General features: G+C 42.6%; 1 protein-coding gene and 1 long non-coding RNA gene across 6 annotated transcripts in view; one reads left to right on the forward strand and one right to left on the reverse strand.

Annotated features, from left to right (window-relative positions):
* Positions 1-8287, reverse strand: part of TJP1 (tight junction protein 1) — a 72476-nt gene extending 64189 nt beyond the window's left edge. For all 5 annotated transcript variants that reach the window (XM_065641366.1, XM_065641365.1, XM_065641364.1 and 2 more), the window contains exon 1: positions 7982-8287. In XM_065641366.1, coding sequence (XP_065497438.1) covers positions 7982-8014 — 33 coding nt within the window. In that variant the 5' untranslated portion in view covers positions 8015-8287. The remainder of the gene's footprint in view (positions 1-7981) is intronic.
* LOC135992313 (uncharacterized) lies at positions 7605-10052 on the forward strand. The gene is made up of 3 exons (XR_010606719.1): positions 7605-7676; positions 9405-9510; positions 10038-10052. It is a non-coding gene; the product is annotated as an uncharacterized LOC135992313 (long non-coding RNA).
* The last annotated feature ends 17551 nt before the right edge of the window (positions 10053-27603 follow it).

Here is a 27603-nt window from a genome sequence, read left to right on the forward strand (position 1 = left end):
GACTGCAACATAAACAAAAACTTAAAATTCTGCTAAAGCTAGTAGTATACAGTCAAGAAGATTCCTAACTGCCCCCAAGATGATGACATTTCATGGCCCACTTACAACCTATAAGTGATACTTATTTTTCCATCTAACTGGTACTACTGCACCTAAGAAATGTACAGGGGTCAGCTGCTGCAATTGACACAATAGACTAAATACTCCAAGTTGCATACTGACAAGGTATCCAAGCAATTTGGCTGATAGATCCCCTAATTTGATACTCTGCAGTTTCCTGGGGAGCTCTAAGCAGCACTTACCTTCTAACTACCAACAATAAACCAACCACAATAAACTATGTGAGCAAGACTGGAAAATATAAGATGGCATACTTCTACAGCATGATATCTGATTCAGATGAAACATGTTCTTGATTCAAAGGATTAATATGCTTTTTATAAACCTGTAGACCTTTCTCACATTCCCAAGCTAAAGTCTCCCTGTTTTAGGAGCATTAATCCAGTCTACATTACCCATAGGGGGCAAAAGCCAAACAAAATGCAAGTCCATTTAGTCCTCTCATATGAGATTACCCTCCAGGAATTTCCATTCCTACATAGCTGGGTTATTAACAGAGGTGTTTATCCTGTATGTGATGGCCAATCACTTTCCACAACTTAATTTCAATTCTGAAGGGAACAAAAGTTCTTCTGTCAGAAAGCCATGCCTTCAAGCTTGGCTTAAAGATCTTAATATCCAGTGGAAATACTATTTCAGGGAGTCCAGATTTACAGGAAAAGCCTGAACCTTTTCCACCTAGCACTATGCTGGAAAACTACTTCATGTGGCATCCATGGGCAAAGGACTATTTTTCCAAATAACATGTAGGAACAATGCTGGGTAGAGTGAGAGAAACTTTTTTAAACAAGCATCTTGTGCTGAGAGGGTTAACATGATCTGGCCTTCTCCCAGATTTAATTCTGGGGAAGTGAGCCATCCAAAATGAACACGAATTACAGATTTATTACAAGCCTTGGAATTTGTACAGATAAACAATACTTGGCATACTTAGCCTCAGGTACTATCCTGATCTGATCCCCTATTAGTTACAACTGACTAATTATTTGATAACACACTGTCAAGGAGCACCTTTTAAAGTTACTCTTCCTACAGTTTTACAGTTACATTAAATCCAATTGTTCCTTTCTATTAGAAACAACAAATCTTTAGATGGTGTAACTTAAACCTACTGCATTTTGAATTAATCTGAAAGCAACTGTGTAAATATTCCCCCATTTGCTCTTTTCTAAAAACGTCAAAAAAAAAATCATAGCAATGTGTGCTAGGTCAGTCCTTTTGCGGGCTCATGTCACCACTGCTTGTAATTTAAGTAATTAAAAACACCTGACATCATTGTTCAAATTTCACAGTCTGTCCTGGTTCATTATGTTACTGCTTCTAGTTATAATTTAGGGTTATTACTTCCTTTTAGTTAACTCTACTCAAAACATTGAGCTCTTAAAACAGTCTCTTCAGCCACAAGTTACTTCTCCACAATTTTTGTATTATCCAACTTCAGAACAAATATAACCAAGTCATTAATGCTGCAGCAACAGTGACACTGTTGTAGCAGCTGTGGACTAAAGAAAGATAATCAACAAGGTTTGTAGGAAAGCGCAACAGGAGTTCTTCCAGCCACACCAACTCTTCTTAAAGAGCTGAGTCCAAAAGCTTGACCATATGCTTTGAAGTGCATTAACAAGTCTAAAAGACACCATCTCTGTCTCTGTGCATCTTGCTTACTCTGTGGCCAGTCCAGATACATTGTAAGAAACAGTCATCAGTCTAGAGTCTAAATAGCTGTAACACTGCTATTTAATATTTACAAGAAAAATTTAAAGCTGGATACATAAATAGAGGCCATCTGTTAAAATGATTGCTGACCCAGTGGGGCAGAGGGGAAGACACTGTTGCTGGACCCCATTCAAACTGGGCAAGGAACAGCAGATACAATCCCAAAGGATCGTGAGTTGAAAATTAATGACAGCGCAGTATTAGAAGGGATGGGGGGGAATATTTGTAATTTGCTTGCTAAAGAAGTCAAATGTAAAAGGCAGTGGTGAGGAAGATGCAGACTGCTCTTCAATGCAGTACTTAACTGGGGAAAGGCTTGGAACTACAAATCAAAGAAACTGCCTACTTTTGCCCAACTTCTATTTTTAGCGTATCAGTACTTTGCGTATGTGGGGGTGGGGAGATGAAAAGAATATCACAGCAGTATCAAGTTCTGTTATTGCTCTCTCTGCTATGGAAGAATAACAAAACCCCTTATGATGAGTGACACAGGCCAAAAAGGGTCATAGTACACTTGCCCACTTGTCATAAGAACATGAACTGCTCCAACACAACACTTCCTACTGCTATCATCTTACTGAATTTAGGCTGCCCTCCCCCACCACAAAGGGTGGAACATCTGTTTATAATGGATTAGGAAACAAGAATCCTATTAGAGATTACCAAATACCCTGAGAAAATAAATACTATTTTAACATAAAACAAATATTAAAAATTATAGCACCTACAATATATTTAATTTTTCCAAGTGTCTAAACAAATCCTGACTTGCAAAGGCAGGAAACAACTCTTAAAAGCTCGTGAATGTCCTACAGAGTCAGGAATAGCAAACGTGACCAAAGTGCCCAGTCCTGCACACGCTGGGGCACTTCTCTGACCCTGCAGCAGCCCAAACAGCCCATGGGGCTTAAGGAGTGATCTAAGGATGTATCGCAGCAGGAAAATCCCACAGATAACCAAGCAGACAGCCTTGTCCCTGGACAAGTCACCACACCTGTGGCCTCGGCAGCACCTGTTACTGTGGAGGATCCAAGAGACCCACACTGGACCTCGGAGTGCTCAGATGAACGTGCTCCTCTATTTTCTCAGATTCTTCCCTGAGGCACATCACAGCCCCCTGAAACAAGGGCATCCCTACTATTTATGAGTGTAGGGCACATATTTGAAGAATCTGTCCCTAAAATAGCATAATTATAAGACAATGTTTTCATTTCGGGACTTTCTGGACTCTGCATAAATACATTGCAGAGAATCACAGAATTAATTTTAAGACTTCCCTACGGCTGTTTGCTTAATCAGTACATTCAGTGAAGAAGTCATTAGCAACATATTTGCCTGAGAAAACACTGAGCATAGTTGGATATTAATTTTGTTGCATTTATACTAGGATAACCAGGAAAAATTTGGGAGATATAAATGACCAATGTCTTTCTTAACCAGGGGGTAGTTTGCTGTACAGATTACATAACTTCAGACATCCTATAAACTTAACAATAAGCGTGTGCCTCAAATTCTACCCCTTAACTCAAACAGACACTTAGCATTTGACATGTTATTAAACCAAACTTTGTCGCTAATAATTTTGACACAGACACACACGTGGTTTTACTCTCCCCACACCATGACCGTAACCTGATTTCCGCCCCACCCACCCACTATACACAAGACATCGGTTTTCTTCTAGTTCCAGAACACGACAGGCAAGGATCCCGTTTCACATGGCTGCAATGGCTGAACTGCTGGGTCCTTGGTCAGAACTTCACTGGCTTAGATACAAAGTTTTTAGATGAGTGCTTTGACCCGAGATTTCAAGTAATAAAACCAAAGTACTCAGCATAATTCAGGTTGAATACCTCACTATTTACAGTTCTGTTTTCAATTCAGTATCTTACACCGATGATGTGTTATTGAGTATTTTCATGAGTCCTTATACCAGAAAGTTTTGACCACAATAGTACATTTTAGTGTCAATGGAGATACAGCCTCAAGCCTAATGACCACTCTTGACTTGAAGCATCAATTCAAAATACCATGGTTTTAGCCTTTTGTCCTGCACAGACAGAAGCCCAATATCTGTTCTCATAGTACATAAGTAGTAGTACAATGCGCACCTTAAAATACCTATGACGTACAATAACCCATTTCTACATGTTTTCCTTGAAACAAGATTAGCTAGCTGGTCGCTGATAAGGTCTTACTGATTTTCCACTCTGTGGAGGTGGAGCCAGCTCCCAGGCACAGGCAGATTTCAAGCCCTGTTTACATTACAGTAATCTTTGTGCTGCATGGTGAACCAGAAGCAAACTCCAGAATATACTTCACAATGACCTACAGAGTGTGGAGCTCATGGCTCTTCTCACATCATTAGAACAAAATTCATACTGAAAAATGCACCTAAACTATTATGTGGTAGCTGAAGTTGCCTACAGTCATAACTGTAACAGTCGAAGAATTTTAGAACATCCAAAAACCCAAAATGTAGTTATAGAGATAATTTCGTCTCAGAAAACAAAACATTTTAAATAGTATTTCCTAAAGTCCAAATACAACTTACAGGGAATACTATCAAAATTATATGCAGACATTTTACAGCATTTTTTTTCCCCAAGTAGAATGTAGGTTCTGATGTTAAACCAAATCCTCAGCTTCTTTCCATACTTGGTGTTACTTCCTCATATGCATTTTCTGTGTATCTATTTCTCCTTTGTTATTACAGTGAAGAATCTCATCAGCACCCAGAGAACTAATGTAACTCCACAGTGTGAACGCCAAAAAAAAAAAAATCATTCCAAACTTCGCTATCTCATAGATTACGGCACGTTTAAAAACACTTGAAAAGCTTGCACATATATCCTCTACAAGAAACAAATACATCAGTGTCTCCAAGTAGGATCTGGGGTAAAAAACTAACCCATGTTTATGAAGACTGTAAGTTATTCCCTCTAGTAGAGGAAACCAAAGAGTCCTTGCAATCAGCAAGTCTTGAACTGTTAACATGATCAAATTCTCAACTTCTGATTGAAGTGGTAGATAACAGATACCACCTGGAGCTAGACAGACAGTTAGAACAACCAAAATCCAATTAATTACAGGACTGAGGTGAAAGACAGAAATATTCTCAATGCACTTATTTAAAACCAGAAGAAAGTCTACACAGCTCAGGTTCAGCATTCAAAAAGGCTCAGGGATTCAAGAAGCCCTGTCTCCACATTTACTACTTAAAAGCATTTGTATTTTTTTTAACCAATGTGGACTATATTTGCACCATCAGCTTAAAGGTGGAAAGCTTTACATCTCATTACTAATACCATGACTGTCATTCCCACAGCATCCATTAATATTGTTCAAAGAGACATCAGAAGAGATTAGGCCCCCTACATTTTGCAGTCAGCCACCACTAGATTAAACTGCAAGCAAATTTTAATTTATCTCACCATTTTCTATTGTATACTACCAACAGCTACAGCAAGCATTTTAAACCTTAATAAAAACACATTCTTTTACAGCACAGCAGGGACAAAGTTAAATAACCCAAACTGAAGGGCAGTGGCAGGTAGCATAAAGACTGTTGATAACAGGGCATAACACAATCAGTCATACCAGCCACAATTCCCACATGCCCAAATAAGAATTCTTCAGCTAACTGAAACATTTTTTTTTTACATTCTCTTCTGGTCAAGTGTGCCAAGATAAATGTAGATATGGACACAAGGCCCACAAAGGTAAAAAGTATGTTAAGTAACTATTAAGAGAAAACCATTCATAGAGGGTTTTTTTAATGCATTGCAGCCCCAAAAAATGAGAAACTGGATACCATGTCCAAAGGGGTGACTGAAAGAAACAAGATCTGAAACTCAAAGACATAAATCCTCCAATGTTGTAGTATTTCTAAAATATTTATAATCCCACCATCTACAACTACTAAAACTATATGAACAGTAGCCCAGGAACTAACGGCTGAAGTAGAAATAACACTACTCACCTATTGAAACCACTTCTATTTTGACAAGGACATTCATATTAACTGTATGCACAACATTCAAGTCTCTGAGGACATTTGTGTGATCAAGATCAAAAGGTAAGAAATAACTTCAATAAAAGGCTATTATAAATTGTAAGAATTTACACTAAAAATGTTACAGGACTTAATGGTTTGATTTTTTTCTAAGAGATCCGCTATTTCAAATGCATATTCTTTAATAAAATCTGAAAATATACCAGTGAAGAGTGAAACCCCGAAGACAACTATATTTTGCAACATCCTTAAATTAACAAACTTTTCAGTACAATCAGTTTGGCTGGTATTGTGTGCATGTACACATGATCAAAGGGCCAATTTGATATGACCATCATCTGGAAGAAGTTTCAAATAACTGCTATGGTAAGATACGACTTTCAATTCTACACCAGTCTGTACACCAGTCCACAACTAGAACAGATAATACTTCTGTATTAAAAAAGAAAACCACAACACACAAAACTCTTTTTAAGGCGGTTCATGCACATGTGTGGACAGCAATATTTTTCCACAACATCACAAAATAAATATATTACCTTAAAATATAGCTAACGGGAAGCAGAACCTTGCATCCTGGTTTCATACAAGAGAAAATCTGCGAAATTTAACCTGATGCAATTTTTCACAATTCCTCATGTGGCAGAATTCTAACACAAAACTGTTCTTCCTAGGAGCACAGATAACATTTCTCTTCAAGTCCTGATTGTTTATATAAATACATCTGAACAGGCGTGGTGATACCACACACCACTTAGAAATACTACGCAAAATAAATCAGTCGTATGTGTTTATTGTTTAAATGCGTACACATACGTTAAAACATATGAGATATCTGAAAGCAGGCTTATAAAGGGGCATGGCATTCAGTAGGTCAACACTGGCATTTAAGTTTTTTAAATCATGCTCTGGAAGCTGAGGTTGGTTTGAATGCACTTTGAAAGTAAATTAAGACTTTGGAGTTGATCAAATCGCTACAGCTAACAATATCTTACAACTACTAAGTTTACTGGTAACTTAGTCTTTCAAGTAGCCTGAAGTTTTTCGGTAGTAATGCAATAAGGTGCTCCAGCCTGCAGAGTGTCACTTCTGAGTAAGTGCATACCAGCAAGTGACATCAGACCGAAACCACATAGTTTCACTCGAGAGCAAACACCACTAAGCCGAGCTCCAGCAACCCCAGCGAACACACAATAGGAACTTGTCACGCTGAGGCCAGGGCAGCTGCTTGGGAGCCCCAGCTAAAAATTAGTTCGAAATTCAAATTCAAGCTAGTTCCAAAGCAAACCTTTAATTTCACACGAGGAAAAAAATAACCTGTTGAGCATTCCTGACTCCACCTCTTTCCCCGGGGCCGCTCAGCATTGCTCACCGGTCAGAGTACACACCCGAACGTGCACCTGCACCACAACACCTACGGATCAGGTGGAGGGCCGGCACGGCTGCGAAAGATCACTGCCGCCCCGAATCTGTTCGCCCTATGTCAGCAGCAATCGTCTCCCACTGATTCAGCGGCTAGAGAAAAATCCTGCAGTACTGGACGCTCGCGGTTAAACCTTTCCTACTTGCGATCCGGCTCTTCAGCCCAGAACAAAAGGGCACGGCCTGTCCCAGCGCGCCCCGACACCGCTGCCCCACAGCTGCCGGGAGCGCGCTCCGGCCGGCACCGCCGGCTTCTCCCGGCGGTTCTCCCGGGGGCCGGGCCGCCCCCGCCGGGAAGGGCCCCGCTGTGGGAGCGCGCTCGGCGCGGACTCGTCCCGCCGCCGGGGCCCAGCGCCCGCAGCGCTCCCCGCCCGCCAGCCGGGCGCCGCCGCGCATCCAACAGGTAGGCGGGCGGGAGCGCCCCGGAGGCGGCCGGCGGGGCAGCGGCCCCGGGCCTGGGGGGCTGCGGGCCACCTGCGCGCTCGCTCGCCGCGGCCGGGAGGCTCACCGGGCGCCCAGGCACGGCGGCCGGGAGGCCACGGTCCGCTTCGCCCATCCCCTCAGGCCGAGCGCCCCCCGGGGCTCGGCGGGGCACAGGGTCCCCGGCGCGGAAAGCGGCTGCGAGGCGGCGCCGCCAAAACCGCGCCGGGGCGACGGCGGGGACCAGGAGCGGGGAGGGAGCGCCGCCGGCCCGGCGCTGAGCCTTACCTTGGTGGAAGCCGCCGCGGCCCTGGCAGACATCTTGTTTCCTTCTCTCCCCCGGAGCAGCGCGAGTGTGTGCGCGCCTGCAACTACTCAGGCCGGGGGAGAGAAACTCCCCGCCACCGCCCGCGCCTCACGCAGCTGCCCGAATAAACATCCCAGGCGCGGGGGGAGGAGGAAGAGGAGGGCGGCGGGGAAGGGGCGGGGACCGGGGAGGAGGGAGGAAGAAAGAGGAATGGGAGCGGAGGCTCAAGTTCGATAAAAGTGCACTGTCTCTCCCGCGGCAGCGGCGCCCGGCACCCCGCCGTGGGGCCTGGGCCCGCCGAGCCCGCCCGTGGTGCCGCCGCCGGGGCGCGGAGGGCGGGAGCGGCCCCGCTGCCTCTGCCCGCCCGGCCCCTCAGCGCCCGCGCCGCGCGCCTGCCCCGCGCCCGGCCGCCGCCGCGTGCCGTTTCCCCCGCGCAGCCACTGACATGTCTGCCTGCCGGCGCGGCCCATCCCGCCCGCGGGGGGCAGCGCCCCGCCCCGCTCCGCCGCCGCTCCCCTCCCCGCCGGGCCCGGGCCCCCCGAACGGCGGCGGAGCGGCGGCGACAACGTTGCAGCCCCCGGCCCCGCCGGCCCCGCCGGCCGCCTCGCGGCGTGGGGGCGATCGCAGACTTCGCCCGCCGCCGGACTCCCCCGCGCGATGGTCGGGGCGGCGGGCAGCGGTGGCGGGGGCCGAGCGGCTGCCGGCCCCGCGCAGCCTATGGGAGCGCGGGGGACGGTTTGAAACGGAGGGAGCGGAGCGGGCCGGGTCCGCAGCACCGAGCGGCACCGCCCGCACCGAACGGCACGGCCCGCACCGAGCGGCACCGCCCGCAGCACCCGGCACGGCCCGCACCGAGCGGCACGGCCCGCGCAGAGGCGCACGCTGATGGGGGCGGCTGGCGCGGGGGCGATCGTGCGGCTGTTCCGGGCAAGCCCACGAAGGGCCGAGCAGGGCTGACGTTTGCGTTCGCCTCTGAGCCCGGTTCTGCAAACACGTGGGGCGAGTGAACTCTCGCAGCCGCGTAACTGGCTGCAGAACTGGGATGTCAATCAGCCACGGCTCAAACCTACTTTTGTGTTTGCCTATTGTTTGAAGGAGCGGGACATTAGTTTTCGAGTTCCTAACTGTACATATTGTTCTTGAGATAAAAGCAATAAAGACACAAAAGAAAACAACCTGGGAAATTCCATTTAAGGTGGTGACTACATCGCCTTAGCATTTCCTACAGCACCATGAATTGCTGCCTGCGGCTTTAAAAAATAAACTTTTTCAAGTGTTTTAGGCGAAGGAGTTTTAGTGTCTTTTACAAAGTAAGCATTTATTTAAGCACTATGAGAAACACTGCAAACATCTTTTTTTCCATTAATTAAAGGCGCTTTTAAGATGTTCTCTTATTTTTATGAGGTGGGTGCCTAACCCGCGCAGGATGAGGCTCTATCTGAAAACGGAGCTGGAGATGTATGAGAACACTCCCGCTTCACTGCAACAGAACGGCTCGTGCCCCAGGAAGGTGAGCACACACCCCCAACTTTTGTAGGACCAAGTCGTGAGTTAACAACTTCAAAAACAATCACCCACTGAAGTGTTTCAAACCTCAGTGAAAAGATGGCACGCTGTGTATTAGCCACATCACTATGGTCCATAGTTTATTATGTTAATTTACTCTTTAAAGTTTAGACTAGAGCAAAAGTTCCATAACTAATCAGATACATCAGCTTCCAGTGCAAGCAGGTGAGAAAAAATCTGAGACCAAAACTGGAGTATTTTGCACTCACTTTGCAAACATTTCACGAGGCACCGATGATAGGAAAAGGCATGGCATTAGGGCCTCAACTTCCTCGTAGTTTTACTTTTTATGTGCTACCAGCTGCTTTTGTGCTCCATGCAATCTTCAGAAGTACCTAAATTCTTAAAAAGAGGCAATAATTCAATTATTCAAGTCATTCCTCTACAAAGAAACGCCCTACCCAAAGCTACTGTATGGGTTTTACGTTTGTTCTCCTTTGAAAATAAACACATTCATATTCCAGGAAATAGCTGAAGCAAATTCCCAAGGCAGCAGTCCGAAATCGGGGGGAAGGGCCAACTGCTCGGCCATGGTGTGGAGGACGCAGCACTGCAGGGCACAGCAGCCCCGGGGACCTTGCGCCTCGGAGCCAACGGTGCCAGCTCTCTTCCTAGGTCGGCCGCAACGCTCCAGGAACCTTCAGCTTTCGTCAGCACCATCCCCAACTTTCTGGCACCTGATTGCTCCTGGAGTACCCGAATCCGGCAGCTTCACGGCCCTCGTCCCGCAGCAGCTGTGCTGAGCCCGGGAGGAGCTCGTCCCCACGGGAATTCTCCTGCATCGCAGCACAACGTTCTGCCAAAGCTCCTCTGCTGGCCTCCGCCATGAAAACACTACTGCAGATTTTTTATTTGTTAATTGCTAGATGTAACTAAGCCTCAGATATTTTTTAATCTATCTACACATGCAGAAGGCGGAATGTGACATTTTTTATGCCCGCACACTTCATTGCCAGAGTCTACAAGCACTCACCAGAAAAGGCAGGAAGGAAAAGGCTGAGATCACAGCAGGAAGGAGGGGGAAGATTTCAAGGTGTGGAGACGCACAAAAAGAAACTCAGGGGAGGGTGACTGCTAAAGAGTAGGGTGAAATAGTACCTCCCTTTCATCTGCCCCCCCTTGCATAAGAATACTTCTGGGGAGGGTGGGCAATGCCTGCAGGTTGGGGAGGAGGATTGGCCAAGAACAAAGACTAAAGCCCATAAAACAAGATGAGGAACATGGCAGGGGAATGAAAGAGGACTGCAGGCATGCAAACATAGAGAGATGGAGATGGATCCCTAAAATAAGGGAGAAGGACCATGGGAAAGAAAAGTAGTTATTCTGGTGTTGGGAGAAAGATGGGGAACAAAGGAAAAGGTGGAAGAAAAATAATAAGCACAGAAAGTTCCAGCAAAGATGGCAGTGCCATTTTTGCATTGTCTTACACTGGGTAAGAAAATGCCATCAATCCATACACTGAATTTGACAAGGAAGGAGACTGGTAACAAGGAAGGACTTCTATATCCCTGTTTGAAACATCTGGCAGGGGATATAAAATGACTGCAGATGATCTCTCGCCAGTCTGGGACGGGGTATACATTTTTGGCCCAGAGACTAATGAGATTGGTTTTCATCTTTCTTTCCTTCCTTCTTTTCTCCCAATCTCTTTTTCCTCTTACCTGTTTTTTCTTTTTCCTTCCCTCTCTCCCCATCTCCTTTCTCTTTCCTTCCAACAGTTGTGTAAAAATCTGTCTCTACTGTTGATATGAATTAGAAGAGCTAGAAATGCCAACTTATTCTATTAGCATTGGTAAAATGCATGTATTTGTTATTAATTTTTAAAATGTTTTTGCTTGTTTTTAAACAAAACAATAGCAGGACCATGTTCCTGTCCTTTCAAATTCTTCCCTCAGGAGAACTTTTTCATCTTGTCATTAATAAGTTGCTCACAAGCAAACCTACCATCAACGGTACTGAAAATGCCAAATCTAATGTTGGTCAAACGTTGGTTTGATCAACCTAAAATAATTATATTAAGTGAAAGAAACCTTGAATGTCACTCTTATTTACTTTTTTAAAAAAAATTCTTAATAAAGTATTACAAAATTCATCTCTGAAATGAGCAAGTTTACATATTTTTAAGACTGTTGGGACTCCAGCGTATTCATGTATTCCCTTTAAAAAGGATTTAAGGAAGCAACAAATGTCTATGTATACATATACACCTATCAACATACAGTGAGATATATATACATACCAGTGTTTATGCATATATATGCCCTATATATTAATATATAGTACATTAAGTCAGATACAGATATATACCAAGTCCCATCTGTTAGCTGAAGGATCAGAAGTTTAAATCATACTCCTGATATTGCCCTTTTAGGTCCTGAAAAGAGGATGGCTTCCTCATCTTTAGGGACAAAACTGTCTTGAAAGCCAACAGCTGAAGAAAAGCAAGTGTTTTACTCATCCTTCAAATAAATGCTACTGGGAGGTGTCTAAAAGAAGTACTGTTATCTCTTCTTGGTGGGAAACCTAAAAAAACCCCTACTATTTAATCAGTATAATTCAAAGCATGACCCTAAACTGATTCAAAGGACACAGAAGGACAATCAGATGTATGAATCCTTCTTTCTAACTGAAGGCATGTGTACCTGCTACACTGCAAGAACAGGAAGTCTATTCTCTACTTTGTGTTGACTTTTTAAGAAATATTTTGACCACTTAAAGACGGGGAAGAAGGAAACTGCAGAACCGCAGCCACTACAGAGAACTTCCTGTGGGTTTGTGGTGAGCGCGGCTTAGAAAGAGAACAATTCATAGAAGATCTTTCAGAGATATCTGATGATTTTGGTGCCTTATGAGGCAGTCTTGGGATACTTAGCTATAAATATGCCTATATACTATCAATGATGTCAAGCAGCGTAGTTGATATTGTACATTCTGTATTTGTAATTGCCACCTGATTTCAGCATTTCAGGAATGAAGAAAAAAGGGGAAGAGAAAATCAGAATTCATCATATAAACCACAAGAGAAGAAAGTATCTGTTTCCACCTCAAGAAATAAGAAAGCGGTTTAGAGAAAGCTGTTGGAAATTCATGTCCTTAAAGTTACACAGAATTCCAGCATCTGGCTGAATCAAGTCCCTAGAGAAAAAATTAATGTAGTAATGATGTCTAGTAATGATTCTTATCTTCCTCCCACTTCCACACAGTTAAAGCTTGTTTCCTATGTCTACTTCCTCTTCACAAGCCTGTGTATCACTGCAGTTGCCTTCTCAAAAAACACTGCAGATAATTGCTCAATATACAGTGAAGAGAGCCTTCCAGTAACTCATTGCCTCTCACATATCGGAACTGTTAGACAAAGACTAAATCCCAAATATCTGTATTTACCTCTCATTAACAGGTGAAAGCACAGACCTCAGGTAGACGCCAGAGGCTGGATATGCCCTGCAAGGGAATAAGCCCAACCTGTTTTGCCAGTCAGCCTACCTTAAACTCCTGCAGTTCTAAACTCATTGTTATTTCTTGTTTAAGATGTTAAAAAAATACTAAGTTTAACACAGTGCAAGGCTTTTCTGTTTAGCCACAATATCACTTCAATTTTTAAGCAAATGGCATGTGTACAAACAGAATTAAAAGTAGGTTGCAGTGTCAGAGCAAGATTATTTTCAGCCTTAAAATATTTAAAGAATTTATCACTATACAGTTGAAGAGTAGTCTCTGGCTGTTATTCTGGGATATCATTATAAAAAGAAACTCTTGTCTGCTTGATTTGGGACCAGGTCTTAGGGAATCTTTGTCATCTGTATAATTATGTGTAGTGACAAAATCTGAGACCACTTTTCAAGACAAAGTTATCTGTGAGTTTTAATCTTGCTTCATGACAGCAGAGCTAATTTATTACAGAAATGTTACGTAAAAGTATTCTATTTCCCATCTCAGACGTTTTGTGAACGGGACTGTATATTTAAATGCACTGCAGCTGATCAAGGCTGACTTTAGGAAACGCTTCACTATAAGTAGCCACTGGATGTCAAAATGTCAGATACTCTGAATTGCTTTACTCTCTCCAGGTTTATTTGGTAAAGAGGGAACAGTAAAAATAATCAAAGACAGCTGTGACACTTAAGCAGGCGTACATTCACTGCTGATGTGGTTCCAGTCCGATAAACGGTTACACCACAGGCAAACAGCATGCATCCTGCACTGATCTCAAATTCTTATTTTTCATATTTTGATTTCAGAGAGCATGACTAGCAGTTCGTTCTTAAAAATGCTTGCCTGAACAACAAGCCACATGTACCAAAGATTAACCGCACAGGTAATTTTGATAAGAGTAAAGAATGAACGCACATCAGGATAAAGGTCTTCATTACTTACACACTGTAAGTCTTTTGGGTAGGCAGCCCAGGGATGGCTTAATAAAATTGATTGATTTAACTACCTTGCCGACAAACAACTCTGTATTCAAACCCAGAAATTTTCTAGAAACGTTTGCACATGATACAAAAGCTTTCTCTGAAACTCAAACAGAAATCCCCATGAATAAGGATGAACGAAGCTGGGACGAGAGGGGGTTGGAGAGGTGTGGTTTTCCAACCCAGATAGTTTTGAAACATGAGATCACTCCTCCAGTTTCTTTAGCACAAATATCGCAGTTGCAATGAGTATCACAGGAAATTATCATGACTCATTTTTGTAATGAGGAGGGCATGCACATAAAACATGAAAACACATACTGAAAATTGCTACATTCAACACAAAAACATATCCTGAAAATTGTTATACTGCTAACACACCTTACAGATAATGCCACAAAAGTGTGAGCTCGTTTTCTTCTTAATTCTTCATGTAAGACTTTATTGCATAATTGCAAAAATGTAGAAACTTATATTACTGAAATTTATAAACTATAATCCATTTTTATTGCCACTCAGCTTTTCACTTAGAATTGCAAGATTTCTTTTTATCCCCTAGCCTTTCTTATTACAACTGATACAAGACTCCATCTTTTAAAATTCGCGTGCACGAGTCCATCAAGTCAAGGGACTAACGATGTACTTTAAAGCAGGAACACCAGATTACACCCAGTAATTCCAGTGTAATCTTTACCTTAGTTGGTAGCTCTGTCCTAGTAGCACCTGCTTTATAAGAGTGAGTCAGTGAGGTTTAGAGGAGGTAAGCAAGGGGATTAAGCTCCTGCTGGTCACGCCCGTGGGGTTATGAACCCCGTCCACCTTCGTATTTGCTTTTGTTTCTACCTCCAGATATTAAAAACAGTTAAAAGCACTTTAAAAAGAGAGCTGTTTGTCTCAGTGGAAGAAATTCAAGTTACCTTATTTGTACCCCCTGCAGCTGCCTTAACCATGGTATTACTAGAAGACTGCATTGCATGGCGTGTCACCACTGCTCGGTGATGGTTATGTCGGGGCTCTCTTTCAAAACCTTTATAATTCAAAAATACACTAAGCCTGAGACATGGATGTGTCAAATACTATTTTGCTATAAAATATTATAGCAGAACATAATTTTATGAGTTTTAACTCCATGTTTCAATAACTCAGCCTCTACCCTCAACAAATCTTATTTAAGACAAATTTATTGAGCATCTCATATTTCCCATCTTAAAAGCTGAGTGCTTTTCAGTCACTTTTAGTCTGTAGCAACTAAGGAGACATCTGGTTATCTCTGATATTACATATTCTACTTCAGCTGTGTTTGCAATCAACAGCAAAATTCAGTTCCCAGGGACAACATGTGGTTTTGCAGTCGCCCTGGTGAAATATTTCATCTGTAACTGTTATAGTGTGGTTAATATTAATCTTCTTAATTACACAAATAAAACTCATGACAAGTTTTTTTAAATAAGTTAAAAAGTTTTCATTTTGTGTAACAGTTTCAAGATGGCAATATACAAGAGAGGATAATAGAACAGAATAGAATAGAATAGAAAGTGCTTAGTGTGGGAGGATATTGCACTATTTCCTGACCTGTTGTTGTCAGGAAAGAAAAAAACATGTCACGGGTTGGCTTTTGGGCTTTGGTGTGTCACAGCACATGAAATCAGTGGACAATATACACTAACGTGATGGAAGCCCCGCATTCTTCTAATGTTACTTGACCGCTCGTTTCTGCTCTTGCACAGTGTCACCACCTCCAGAGCCGCATCAAGATAACTCTCTATGGGGATAACTAAAGTGATACTGGTTAAAAAAACTGTCCTCGTAGCACAGAGTGGCTGCAGATGGGGACTTTTTAAGCTGGGTTTACTGGCAAAGTTAACATGAATATATATCTACACTCACATACCATTTACCTACACTTCAAGAATGTAGATCTGAGTTGCAGATTTCTGAACTTTTGGACAAAAGGCACTCAATGCCTTACGGAGGGAAGGCAGCCATACCTCATCGGTGCTAAGATTGCTTCCTTCACTCCTTGGATAACTGTATTACGTTTTTCAAGTGGTCCTGTAAGATACGCCACCATGCATGTGCAAGAAATCCTTAGATGTGCATTTTTTGAGTTTGGAGATTTATATAGTATCGGCTGTATATAGACTCAGTGAAACCAGTTGTCACTGAATCACCCAAAAGCCCCCAGAAAAAATGCATACTTTTTACACTTGGTCCCATTAACTGCAATCTGTAGTATACTTTCAATAAGGTATTTTTTAGAAATAACTAAATACGATTTTAGTTCCAGATTTACAAAATCAAGTTTTGATCACAGAGTAATATCAGATATGTTTAACACAGTAAACAAGAGGTCCAAAAAGATGTGAAGTACTAAACGAGAATTTTCTTTGTAAGTCACCACACTGCTCATAATGATACAGAGTCCAAACTTCACTTATTTCTCTTAGTTGTCAGATTCGGTCTAGCTCTCTAGGCATTTATACTGCAAACAGATCTGTAAACTGATTTACATTTGCTCAAGCAGAAGTTCTTCAGAAGTACTCATACAAGGCAATTGTCTCCAGGAAGAGAGGGCTCAGTTCTGGTCTTAGCTGAATGATGCTGGTTAAACTCATTGTGCATTTGCTTACTCAGAAAACATGAGCATTTGAGAAGATAAACATATGTGCCTAAGGGTGTACGTTTACTTGAACTCCAACTTTAAATCTGAGAAATACGCAGTCGGAAATTTTCCTGACTTGCTGCATTACCAGAGAAACTTTCCTTGTTGTATAGGACCACGTGCCGCAACCTATATTGCAGTGATGCCAAGAGGCTCTAATCAGAATGATGCTTTAATCTAGCCAAGTGTATACAGACAGTACAGAAAGATGCAAAGCAAAGATACTTACAGTGTAAAGCTAACTGGGCAGATGCCGTATTTACCACTCTTGGATTAGTGTTTCTCACACCGTACGTTTCTACATTTTCAGGTAGCATAGACTTAACAGAAAAGTGCACATTATATCAATTTCATTAGCTAAATCATTTCTTTACACATCTGTCAGTTCAATCCAGCGTGCAAGTGGAAAAACTGTAACTGCCATATCTTTTTTTAAATGTGTGATATTTTAATACTTGTGAAAAGTGCTAAAGCAAGAGCCTAGGGACTGAAATATTTCTTGTTTCCAGAGCAGGTAAAGCAAGGACAAGCATTAAAGCAAGCTTCCCTGCAAAGTCCAAACAGTGTGGCTGTTTCCAGTCTCTCAATACCTTTGCCTGAAAGTTTGTCCATTATTTCCAGTGCTATACTTTGGTCTAACAAAAGATACAGCTTCTCCCCATAAATCTCGCTCCATAACTAGCAAGTCTTCCTGAAAGCCCTTTCCAAACTGGAGAAGCCCATTTTGCCAAGTGTGAGACCTTTCATGAGTCATATAACACTCTTGCTTCTTGTATTGTTTTAGGATGAGTAAATATTATAATTGATAACAAGATGCTTGATACCGAAGTGGCTTATACAGCTTCTTATGATAAATGTAAAAGGTGTTTTGAAGAATGTTTTCCACAGATACTTTATTTAGACTTGTCTTCCCATACTTTTCAAAAGCTTCTCATTAGAAGGGGCAGCCCTCAAAACAGACTTTTTTTTTGTCTCCAGAAGACCTGATTATAAATATGGAGGTTGAAATAAGCCCTATGACTATTTCCTGGCTATGTGTTATACTTGACATTTCTCAGAACATCAAATACATGCACTGCTGCTTTTTAGACATGCACTGCTGGACAAGTAGATTTCATACAACTTCTAAATGTTTCTATCAGGGTAGCCGTATTCTGTTTTCACAACTGGGTACCTCTTTGTTTTCTGAAGAATACATGCCAAGACCATGCAAAAAAACAGAGCAAGTCCAGCTCCTGAGTCACCACAGAAAGCACCCAAAAACATTTTACTAGAAGAAACACCTTTTTTATACACTTGTCTTCCAGTAGGGACTCATTTTTCTTTGCAGCCTACTTCTTTCCATTTCTGTAACTGTGCCAGGGCTCTGGCTGCACTAATAGGCCTCAATGGCCCTGACAAATTGATTATGAAGATAATTGTTTCTCTTGAAAAACCCTGTAATGTGGAGGCAGCAACAAGGCTTGACAGAGATTTACAGGGAAGAGGGGAGAAGGGGAGGTGGAGGGCTTTTTCGCCCACGAACACCATGAAACCTCCTCTGTTCCCTGGCCAAAGCTACATCATGAGCAGTTAACCCACTCATTATTCTTGGCACAGAAATGAATTAGAGGAGTAATCACTGAATGCTTGGATCATTTGGGAAAATCACTGAAATGATTTCTACTTACATAAGCACGTTCAACGAGGATTACAAATTGTGTATGATGTTTACTATATCTGCAAAGGCACAGAAAAATATGGCAGTTGTTGCCCTCGCTGTATTAAAAACAACTAATAAATTCTGACCTTTGCTCTAATATACGCGGGGTCAGCTTTACCCACGCACAGTCAGGAAAGGCCCAGAGACAAGGGTGTGAACAGTACCGCCTCCTCCGGCAGCACAAGCCCCATCTTGCACCACCTGCTAGCGAGAGGCAGGAGAGCAATCAGGTGAATGTGGCTTCAGAACAAGTCATTGTGTCAGTACTTAATAATGCTACAACGCAAGTAGTAAGATCTTATCAAAACCTGACTTAATGTCACGACTTGAGCTGGATGGTGAGCACATGAATATTGCTATTTGAATTACAACTTTTTAAATTAAAATTTCATTACATATCATATTTAGTTTAAAAATGAGTATTTTGTTTCTAAGTGAATAGATCAGATTGTGTAACTGAAAAGTAACTACATCATAGCCTTTTTCATGTCACTGTAAAAAGAGAATCATAGACTAGTTTGAGTTGAAACAGACCTTCAAAGGTCATCTGGTCCAACGCCCTGCCATGAGCAGGGACATCTTCACCCAGATCAGGTTGCTCAGAGCCCTGTCCAGCCCAGTCTTGAATGTCTCCAGGGATGGGGCATCTACCACCCATCTGGGCAACCTGGGACAGTATTTTAGCACCCTCATTGTAAAAAATGTCTTCCTCATGTCTGGTCTGAATCTCCCCTCCTTTAGTTTAAAACCATCACCCCTTGTCCTGACATACCAGGCCCTGCTAAAAAATTTGTCCTCATCTTTCTTATCAGCCCCCTTTTAGTACTGAAAGGCTGCAATAAGGCCTCCCTGGAGCCTTCTCTTCTCCAGCTGAACACCCCAGCTCTCTCAGCCTGTCCTCCCAGCAGAGCTGTTCCAGCCTCGGATCATTTCTGGGGCTCCTCTGGCCCCTCTCCAGCAGGTCCATGTGTGTCCTGTGCTGAGGACCCAGAGCTGGACACAGGACTCCAGGTGGGGTCTCATCCGAGCGGAGCAGAGGGGCAGAATCACCTCCTCCCACCTGCTGCTCACGCTACTTTTGATGCAGCCCAAGACATGACCGGCCTTCTGGGCTGCAAGCGCACGTGGTCAGCTCATGTCCAACCCTTCATCCTCCAGTACTCTGAAGTCCTTCTCTGCAGGGCTGTTTTTAATCCCTTCATCCCCAAGCCTGTATTGATACCAGGGGTATCAATAATGCCAGTGGTCTCAAGGATAAGTTAACTGAGGTTTCCCAAATGTATGTGTTGTATATGCAGATAAACTTCTTGATTTTTAACTTAAATGACTATTTTCTGTCTTCCTGCCTGCACTGAAAAGGCCAATATGGAGCTTACATGATGATCCTTCAGCTCCCCTTCCAAGATGTGTCGTGTGTCAACAGTGAAGATGGTGAGTGCTCCACCAATACATGTGGCAGTCAGGGACAGAGAAAGGAACCGTCTCGGTGAGGGCTACACCTGGGTACAATCTGCTTTACCAATATTCCTATTATTCTTTAGACAATATGAAAAATAGAATTCTACAGCACCAGCACATTCTCTGTTTTTAAAGAGATGGTTCTTGTATTTGAAATTGAAATTAATTCAGCCGACATATGCACACCTTTATTAAAAGGCTCTTTGAATATAAGGGGGCAGAGATGCTTTAAAAAGTCATGCCTCTGAAGTTGTGATTTCTTTGTTTATTCGGTGTGTGCAGTCAGCCACGTGCTGCACCCGGTACACAAACACTCCTGCCGCACTACACAGGGTGACAGTTCTGGTGTTCACCTATGGTCTGTGTTGACTGAGGACACGGCAGCTTCAACCTTTGCCAAAGGACTCCACCGAAACCCTCCCAAAAGAGCAGGTGAGAGGACGCAGTGAGTCAGCGCAGCTCCTCCGGAGGCACCTTCCCCGCACACCCGCTCTGACCTGCTCGGCTCACTCGGCCACGCTCCATCTGCAGCCACAGCCCTCTGCCCCAGGCACCACTCCGGCATGGAAACCTTCCTCAGACTCCAGAGCAGCCTGGCTCCCCGCATCGCTGATATATTTAGAAAGGACCCTGTTGCTGCAATGTATTACAAGTGAAACAAATGCAGCATTATATAACATTATTACAATTTTATTGCAATCCTCGCCTCGGAGAGACGGAAGTACAGCAGCTACTACGATTGTGCCAAATTAAGAGGCAGAAGACAACACACGGCTGGACACCGAGTGCATTATATGTTGCAGAAAAACAGCTATAACAGAGTACTTAGACTGAAGATAACCCCTACTCCACTGAAAAGTTATGCATACGTAACTCTTGAATGACTTGCAGTACCAAAACAAATTGCTGGTACGCCAGCTGAGATTTCAACTCATTTTGAGCCTCTAATTATGCTTGAACAGCTCTTGAAAACACAGAAATCAGTTTCTGACTGCATAGCAAAGCTTGGAATGGGCAAGACAAATATTGTAGTAACCTTCATAAGCAATCTGATAGTTATCATGGAAACTGTCCTCTGCATTTTCTCCTCTCTGGGGAAGTCAGTACTGATTATGAAAACATATTTAATAATAAGATGCTCCAGAAACTGGCAATTGGTAGGGGTTTTAAAATATATTTTAACATTTATTTCAAGTTTAAACAAATATTTAATTTCTGATGTTATCTTTCCATTTCCATTCTCTGCTATATAGAAGACGTATTTAATAGACGTACTTTGATGTAAGCACAGATTCACAGACAGATGATTTTCTTCTGAACAAACTTGTTTCTCTAAATATAAACGCAATGCAAACATAACTGGCACAGTCCTGTCTGTGGTAACAGCTGTGATTAAATCATACCAGTTTCTATTGTCAGGGATGTTTATTAATCTCCACTTTGCAACGAAAGGGCAAACTACTGTGACTACACCCGTATTTCAGCAGCAGCAGGATACAGATGTTAAATTCTAGACTGCACTAGCATCACATCCCTCCAGCTCTGTAAATGGCCTCAAAGCCAGTCTTTTTCACTCCTCTTTTCTAGTTTTTTGGGTTTCTTTATATGGAGATCATTTCCTAGGCTCTTCATTTTTTCTGTGTTTTATATCTGAAGAACAAAAAGTGTAAAATGCATAGTATGAAGCATACTCCGTTTTGACATTCCTTTTTCAAGCATTTTCTGGGACCTTTTTAGAAGAAAGTATTCATTGTTCACAGAGACTTCTTTTGGATGACCTCAGCATTGTCACCTTGTCCTGGTGGTGGGGGACGGCTGAGACACAAACAGCACCAACAACCGGGTTTTACCACCTGCTGCCACGGCCACACTCGGGGACCTTGGGTAAATCACTGATCTTCTCCAGACATCAAAGTACAAACTGATTTTTAATTTCTTCATATTATCACCTCCATTTCTCCTTCAGCGTGACAGTTGTTTAATCTCTACCCTTGGAGGTTTCCTAGATCGCGCTGGCTACAGCCCTGAGCAAGCTGGTCTGGCCACATTGCTGACCCTGCTTGGGCAGGAGACCGGAGTCCTCGTTAGGTCCCTTCTCACCTCAATTCTTCCATAGTCCTATGATCACTGCTTCTTCCCAGTGAAAATTAGAATTTCCCTGGGTTTTCACCTATGTATTAGCTAGTTGTTACAGCAGAATATTAATTTTATGTTCTGCACATTTTCAGTCTCCCTAACTTAGCTTCCTAACGCATTCTCCACCTCCAGCGGAGGTCTCTTTTTCAAGCTTCTTAAGTAATAGCAGTGAGCTTTATTACACCATTTTCCCCCCTTGCCACTGTCTGACAGGAGACATTACTGCCATTTGGCAAAGTGTGCTTTTACATTTTTTTCCTTATTCCTTTCCCAAAGTGGTACTGTAAGAGTTAGAAAAAGCGAGTCAGTTCTGCACACATCTAGATAAGAACTTCTCCTGTCTTTAGAAGCTAATATGAAAACAAAATAATTTATGTACAAAGGTTAGTAAAATAACTGCTGGAGTCAGGAATGGAAAGAGAAAAGCTAGAAAATGCTAAGACACAACTGTTTTTACTTCCACCTTATGTATACTTAGATTTTTCCGCAAATTGTTGTTGATATCTTATCTCCTTTAAGCACCATTCAATACGCAAACATAAACACCTTCGGTATTTTTGCTTTTATGGATTTAAGATCTGTAATGCTGGACCAAAATAGCTTCTTTTTTTTTTTTTTTTTTCCCCTTGCAAATATAAGCTGGTATAAATGGCTCCAGTGACTAATTTTCCTTAAGGGCCACTACATAAGTCTGGCATATTTTCTGACTATCCACATTACTGAAGGTTGCTTACAGCTTTGAGCAAAACAGAGAGAGTACTGCCATCCTGATGATCAGGCATCCAAGGAGACAACTCTTTTGATAGTTATGGAAAAAAGGACTCTCTGTTTGCACAAACACTTGTACACTTTCCAGTTTCTTGCCAAAGTCTGACCACAGTTCCAGCTCCTGGTGGGTTCTGGATATGCGAGTGCAGCATCCACACGTCACCCCTGAGTCACCGGAGCATGATTACCCTGTGATTTAACCACTTTTGCTTCCTTATCCTCCTGCTTGGAGATCTGTTCATCTCTTCAGTCACCACGTTTGAGATAGTAGCACCAAGGACTGTGGGACTGAGCGCTACTGGAAGGCAATAAATTGCAATGCCCAACTTAATTATTTCTATAATAATAATTTCATCCTCTCATCCAGTTCATCCAGGACAATCTGCACCATTCTTCGGTTGTGGCAAGCCACATAGAGGAAGCACTGTTAAGCCATTTTGGTGTCATGATAATGACTACAAAGAAGCTGCTGCACATCTGAGTTATAATGACTAAGGAATTCAGGAGAATCAGCAAAAAGGTGGTGCTAAAATGAGGGGCTGGAAGGTGGGAAACCATTGTTTTGGGGACTGGAACATACCCAGGTCTACTTTCATCTATGGAAACTTAATCCACAGATCAAACTGAACCCAGTAGAGTAATAAAAATGGCAGATAACTTGCAACAAAATACAGACACGAGTTTTCTGGAAAAAGTCTCAAACAGAAAGAATCATGTAAACAGTCTCTAAAACTCAGCCCGTGTTAGTGCTATGAAACAGTGGGCAGCAGAGAGGCCTGATGCACAGCAGCATTCCAGCTCTGCCTCCGAACCCCAGTGACAGGGACGGCCACAACTGCCTTTTGTTCCTTGTGAGATCTCTGTGGCTCTTTGTCACCCAAGATTTTTGTGCCTTAAGCACAAAAAGCTTATCAGCCAGAGACAGCTTTCCTCAAGTGTTTTATGGAATGTTTCTGCTTGCTTCCTTATGGTACTGAGAGGTATTTTCTCTGTGTACTGTGAACTTGTATCTACTATAACTTAGTCAGTGCAACAAGATGCTTGTTTTCTAAATGTGCATTTCATCTTTTTTTAGATGTTTGCAAAATGGTGGTGTCCTTAAAAGAACAACCTCATCATGTAGAGGACTGAAGGAAAACTCTAATTTAACTAAAGAGCCCTAAAGCTGCCTCAGTTCAGACTTGTTCCAAAGAGAACATTGCTGGGAGCCAACTACAGCCGCTTCCTTCTTTGCTTTCTGTTGCTGCCAAGACTACATCTATATTTTACTGATGTGCTACTTATAATATGCTGTGAAATGCAGACAAAATGCGAAGAGAAATTTCAAGCTGTCTTGATAAATGCTTGACATCAGTTTCCAATGCTTAGAAATAGTTTGGTGATGCTTTGAACTCAGGTACGGCAGGGATGACAAAACAGCAGTTTAGCATTTCTGTGGTTCTGTCACACAGAAATGTCAGCTGTGAGATGAACAGCCACCCTACATGAAAGAGCACGTTCCAGCATCTCTACATTTAGACTGCTGTACATAGTGGCTCTTGATCACTAGCTTGGCTGTGCTACTGACTTTCTGTCTAACTGCTCAATTCACTTAATTTGCTCAGTTTGATCGCCTGTCGAGTACAAATAAAATAAATATATGTGCCTTTGTAAACCACATCAAGATCTAGTGATGGATGTGCCATATACTGCTATTTATTACAATAAACGTTTCTTTGCTACCTTCACAATTTTCTTATCTATCCCCAAACAGAACTTGAAACATCTTGATAATACTTCACTGACATCCTTTACTTTGCAGCCTTGATTTTAAACACAGACGACCTCCTCTGCTCAATCTACTTTCAGCCTTGTTCTCCCTGACGTTCCTCCTGATCCTCAGACAGGAGTTGCTCTCCCATTCGTGCTGCATCAGCAAGCTCAGACTCCTGACTGCCTTTAACCTACTGAATCACTTCCTAACTTCATGTGATGTCTGTAAACTTCTCTTCACCTGAACCTGAAAATGAGCATTTCAACCATGTTCCTCCACTGTAGCAAACTCACATGCTGGAATGAATTTTGTAAGGCAGTAATTTTTGCTGCATTTCAAATCCAGCTTTTCTTTCACCTTCTCTGTCATTTTCTTTTTGTCTTGCTAGGAAACTGCCTGCATTTACTTTGATAGAGTTGATACCTCTTTCTTTCTGTTTCTTTTTACAAATAGTTTTTAGTAACAAGGAAAATAACGTTATCTAAGGATGCAGGTACATTTACAAAATGTCACAAAAACATATTTTTGGCAATAATCCCAGAGCAAAACAAAGATATGTTGGGAAGGCCTCCATTTGAAAATAAATTCTATTCTAAATCAGGGGTTCCTGTGCCTTTTCAGTGGAATGGCTTCTGTCATTCCTTACACACATTTACTGGAACCTTACACACAGTCAGATCCTCATCGAAATTAGTTAAGAGCCACAGAGTTACAACACTGGCCCGTATCTACGTATCTTTCCTCATATTGCTCTGAGTAAGGCCTCCTGTCTCTTGCCAACATCCCTCTTCCCAGTTTGCAGTAACCACAGCAATTATCTGAAAGGAGAAAATTACCAGAATGCTGTTTACCTCATTTTTAGCTGTCTTTTAAGGAAATTAACAGCTGAAAATAAAGGTAAGAGGCAACAGCTGGTTATTCATGCAATGTAACAACAAGGAGAGCACTACAGCAGCTCTGTGGAAAAAAACCAGAATTTGTTCACTGAGTGCACGGGCAGAATCAAAGTATTTCAGAGCTGCCCTGCCATGCCAGCCTCTTGCTCACCAGGTGACTCTGAATAACTCAAACTAAATTTTCGTCTGTCTGTATTTCCTTGGGCAGATACTGCACTTCATTTCTTCTGGAAGGTGCAGTCCAGGGGAAGGCAAAAATTAAGTCTTATCTGCATTGCCTGAACTCTGCCCATGCCCAGCGTTACAGCAGTTCCTTGTCTAAATGAGCAGAATGCTACAAGCAGGCTTCATCCTGTTCTCAGTAGACTTCCTACGATGGGAGCCGCAGTGGGAAAAACACGGGCCTCCTAATGCCAAGCATATCATGGGAATTCTCTCCTGGACTCTTGCAAGTCCTCTGAAATTCTCCATGTCACTGCAGCGCACAGGACGGGAGGAAACTCGACTCCCAGTTGAGCTAAGTAAAAACTCAAATAGACCCTTACCTTTCAATAAGACAACGTATTTCTTCGACTGACTGTCAGAAGCAAAAAGGGGGACAAAAATTACACTAGTAACCCGAAAAACAAAACCTTGTGTAAGGTAAACCTGCGGAGAGGCCGGGGCACTGGAGCAGCGTGATGGGGAGCGCGGCTCCCGGCCCCTGCACGGCTGCTCCTGGGGGCGCGGGGGGCACAGACACATCGGCTGCTGCCCCGACCCGTCCTGCTGCTGCCGGCTGGGTGACCACCCTCTTGTTTGCCTTAGAACGCTACCAGTACGTTCGATGCTTCCACATCTCAAACAGCTCATACAAAATACCAATCTGGCGCTGTACAGAGACTTTCAGATATACACAAGAGACACTCTGCAAATCTATCTGTCACATCAGCCTCAATCATTTTATAGCCAAACAGTCCCATTCTTCAGACTGATCTCACTGCTGTGTGCAATGAATGGATGCTGTATACGGTATTACAGTGTTTCCAGATTTCCACTCTGCAGATGGTCACGGCATTTTCCACATGACTCCTACTGTAATACCAGAACCGCATAAGTCATTTATAAGTAATTGATACATCACAGCACCTTATAGTGCTGCACAGTACTCAAAGCTGAACAGACAATACAAAAGAAACATTAGCATGTCTCCTTCTTTTACTTTTATATAGAGCATATATGCATCCAGAAAAAGCAGAACAAATACCGATGTGCTAGCTAACACATGAAAATGTCAGAACTTCCATTAACTGCAATAATCCAAAATGCAACAGAATTACAAAGGACACACCCACAGAAAATAAAAGGTTATTTTGTGGTGCGGTCAAGGCTCTGAAAATACTGTTTTCATTGATCTGAATTCACTTGTATAATTGGCAATTACTTTGTTAGTGGAAAAAGAGGTATCTAATTGCTGAGAATGACCCTTCTGTCTTTTTTTTCCATTATCTTTCTCATTCCATTGGGCTAAAGAGATGCGCACTTCATTTTTTGTCTTTTCTTATGACAAGATGTAATAACTTTAAATAATTAATAAAAAGAGACATAGGTTGAAAAATGTCAAGGAGCTTTTAACCTCAAAGTATTCAATGTGTTATGCAGAATTCCCCACAACAAAAAAATAACAAAAAAGAAAAATAAAGTTCCCACTGGTACCATAACTAAACATTCAGTACGCGTTAATACCTCTTTTGCTTAAACACTTCCTGTTTGCTTCTAAACATATTTCGTTTCAATGCAAAGCTTTATAATTTCTTTTTTTCTTCAGACTCCTACCAAGGAAATGCAGGTGCTAATGTTTCAGGTGTCACTATCCTGGGCAGACAACAAGGCAACTGCGGTGCTCCCCACTCCCTCCAGCTACAGCTCTGTGTGCTGCCCAGATCAAGCTCAGTAGCAGCAATATTGTACTTCCATCTCAAAAGAAACTTATTAAAACATTTTTCTGAGTGACCGTAACAAAACTGCATCAGAATGCAGGTGGAACAGACAGAAAACTACAATACAGAAACGGAGTGTGAGTGTCTGACACCCTAAGACAGCAAACGATAATCAAGTTACATTTAAAATCCAAACTGGCAACGTGTTCCCTGTAACAAGTCTGACACATCTCCACTGTGCCTCGGCGCAAGAGCAGCGGTCATACATCTGCATGTTTGATGCTGTTCTGGAAGCGCGCTCGCGTGCGAGTGCCAAAGCACTCAGTTTGGC

Source organism: Caloenas nicobarica, chromosome 10, assembly GCF_036013445.1.
Source record: "Caloenas nicobarica isolate bCalNic1 chromosome 10, bCalNic1.hap1, whole genome shotgun sequence".
Taxonomy (NCBI): domain Eukaryota; kingdom Metazoa; phylum Chordata; class Aves; order Columbiformes; family Columbidae; genus Caloenas; species Caloenas nicobarica.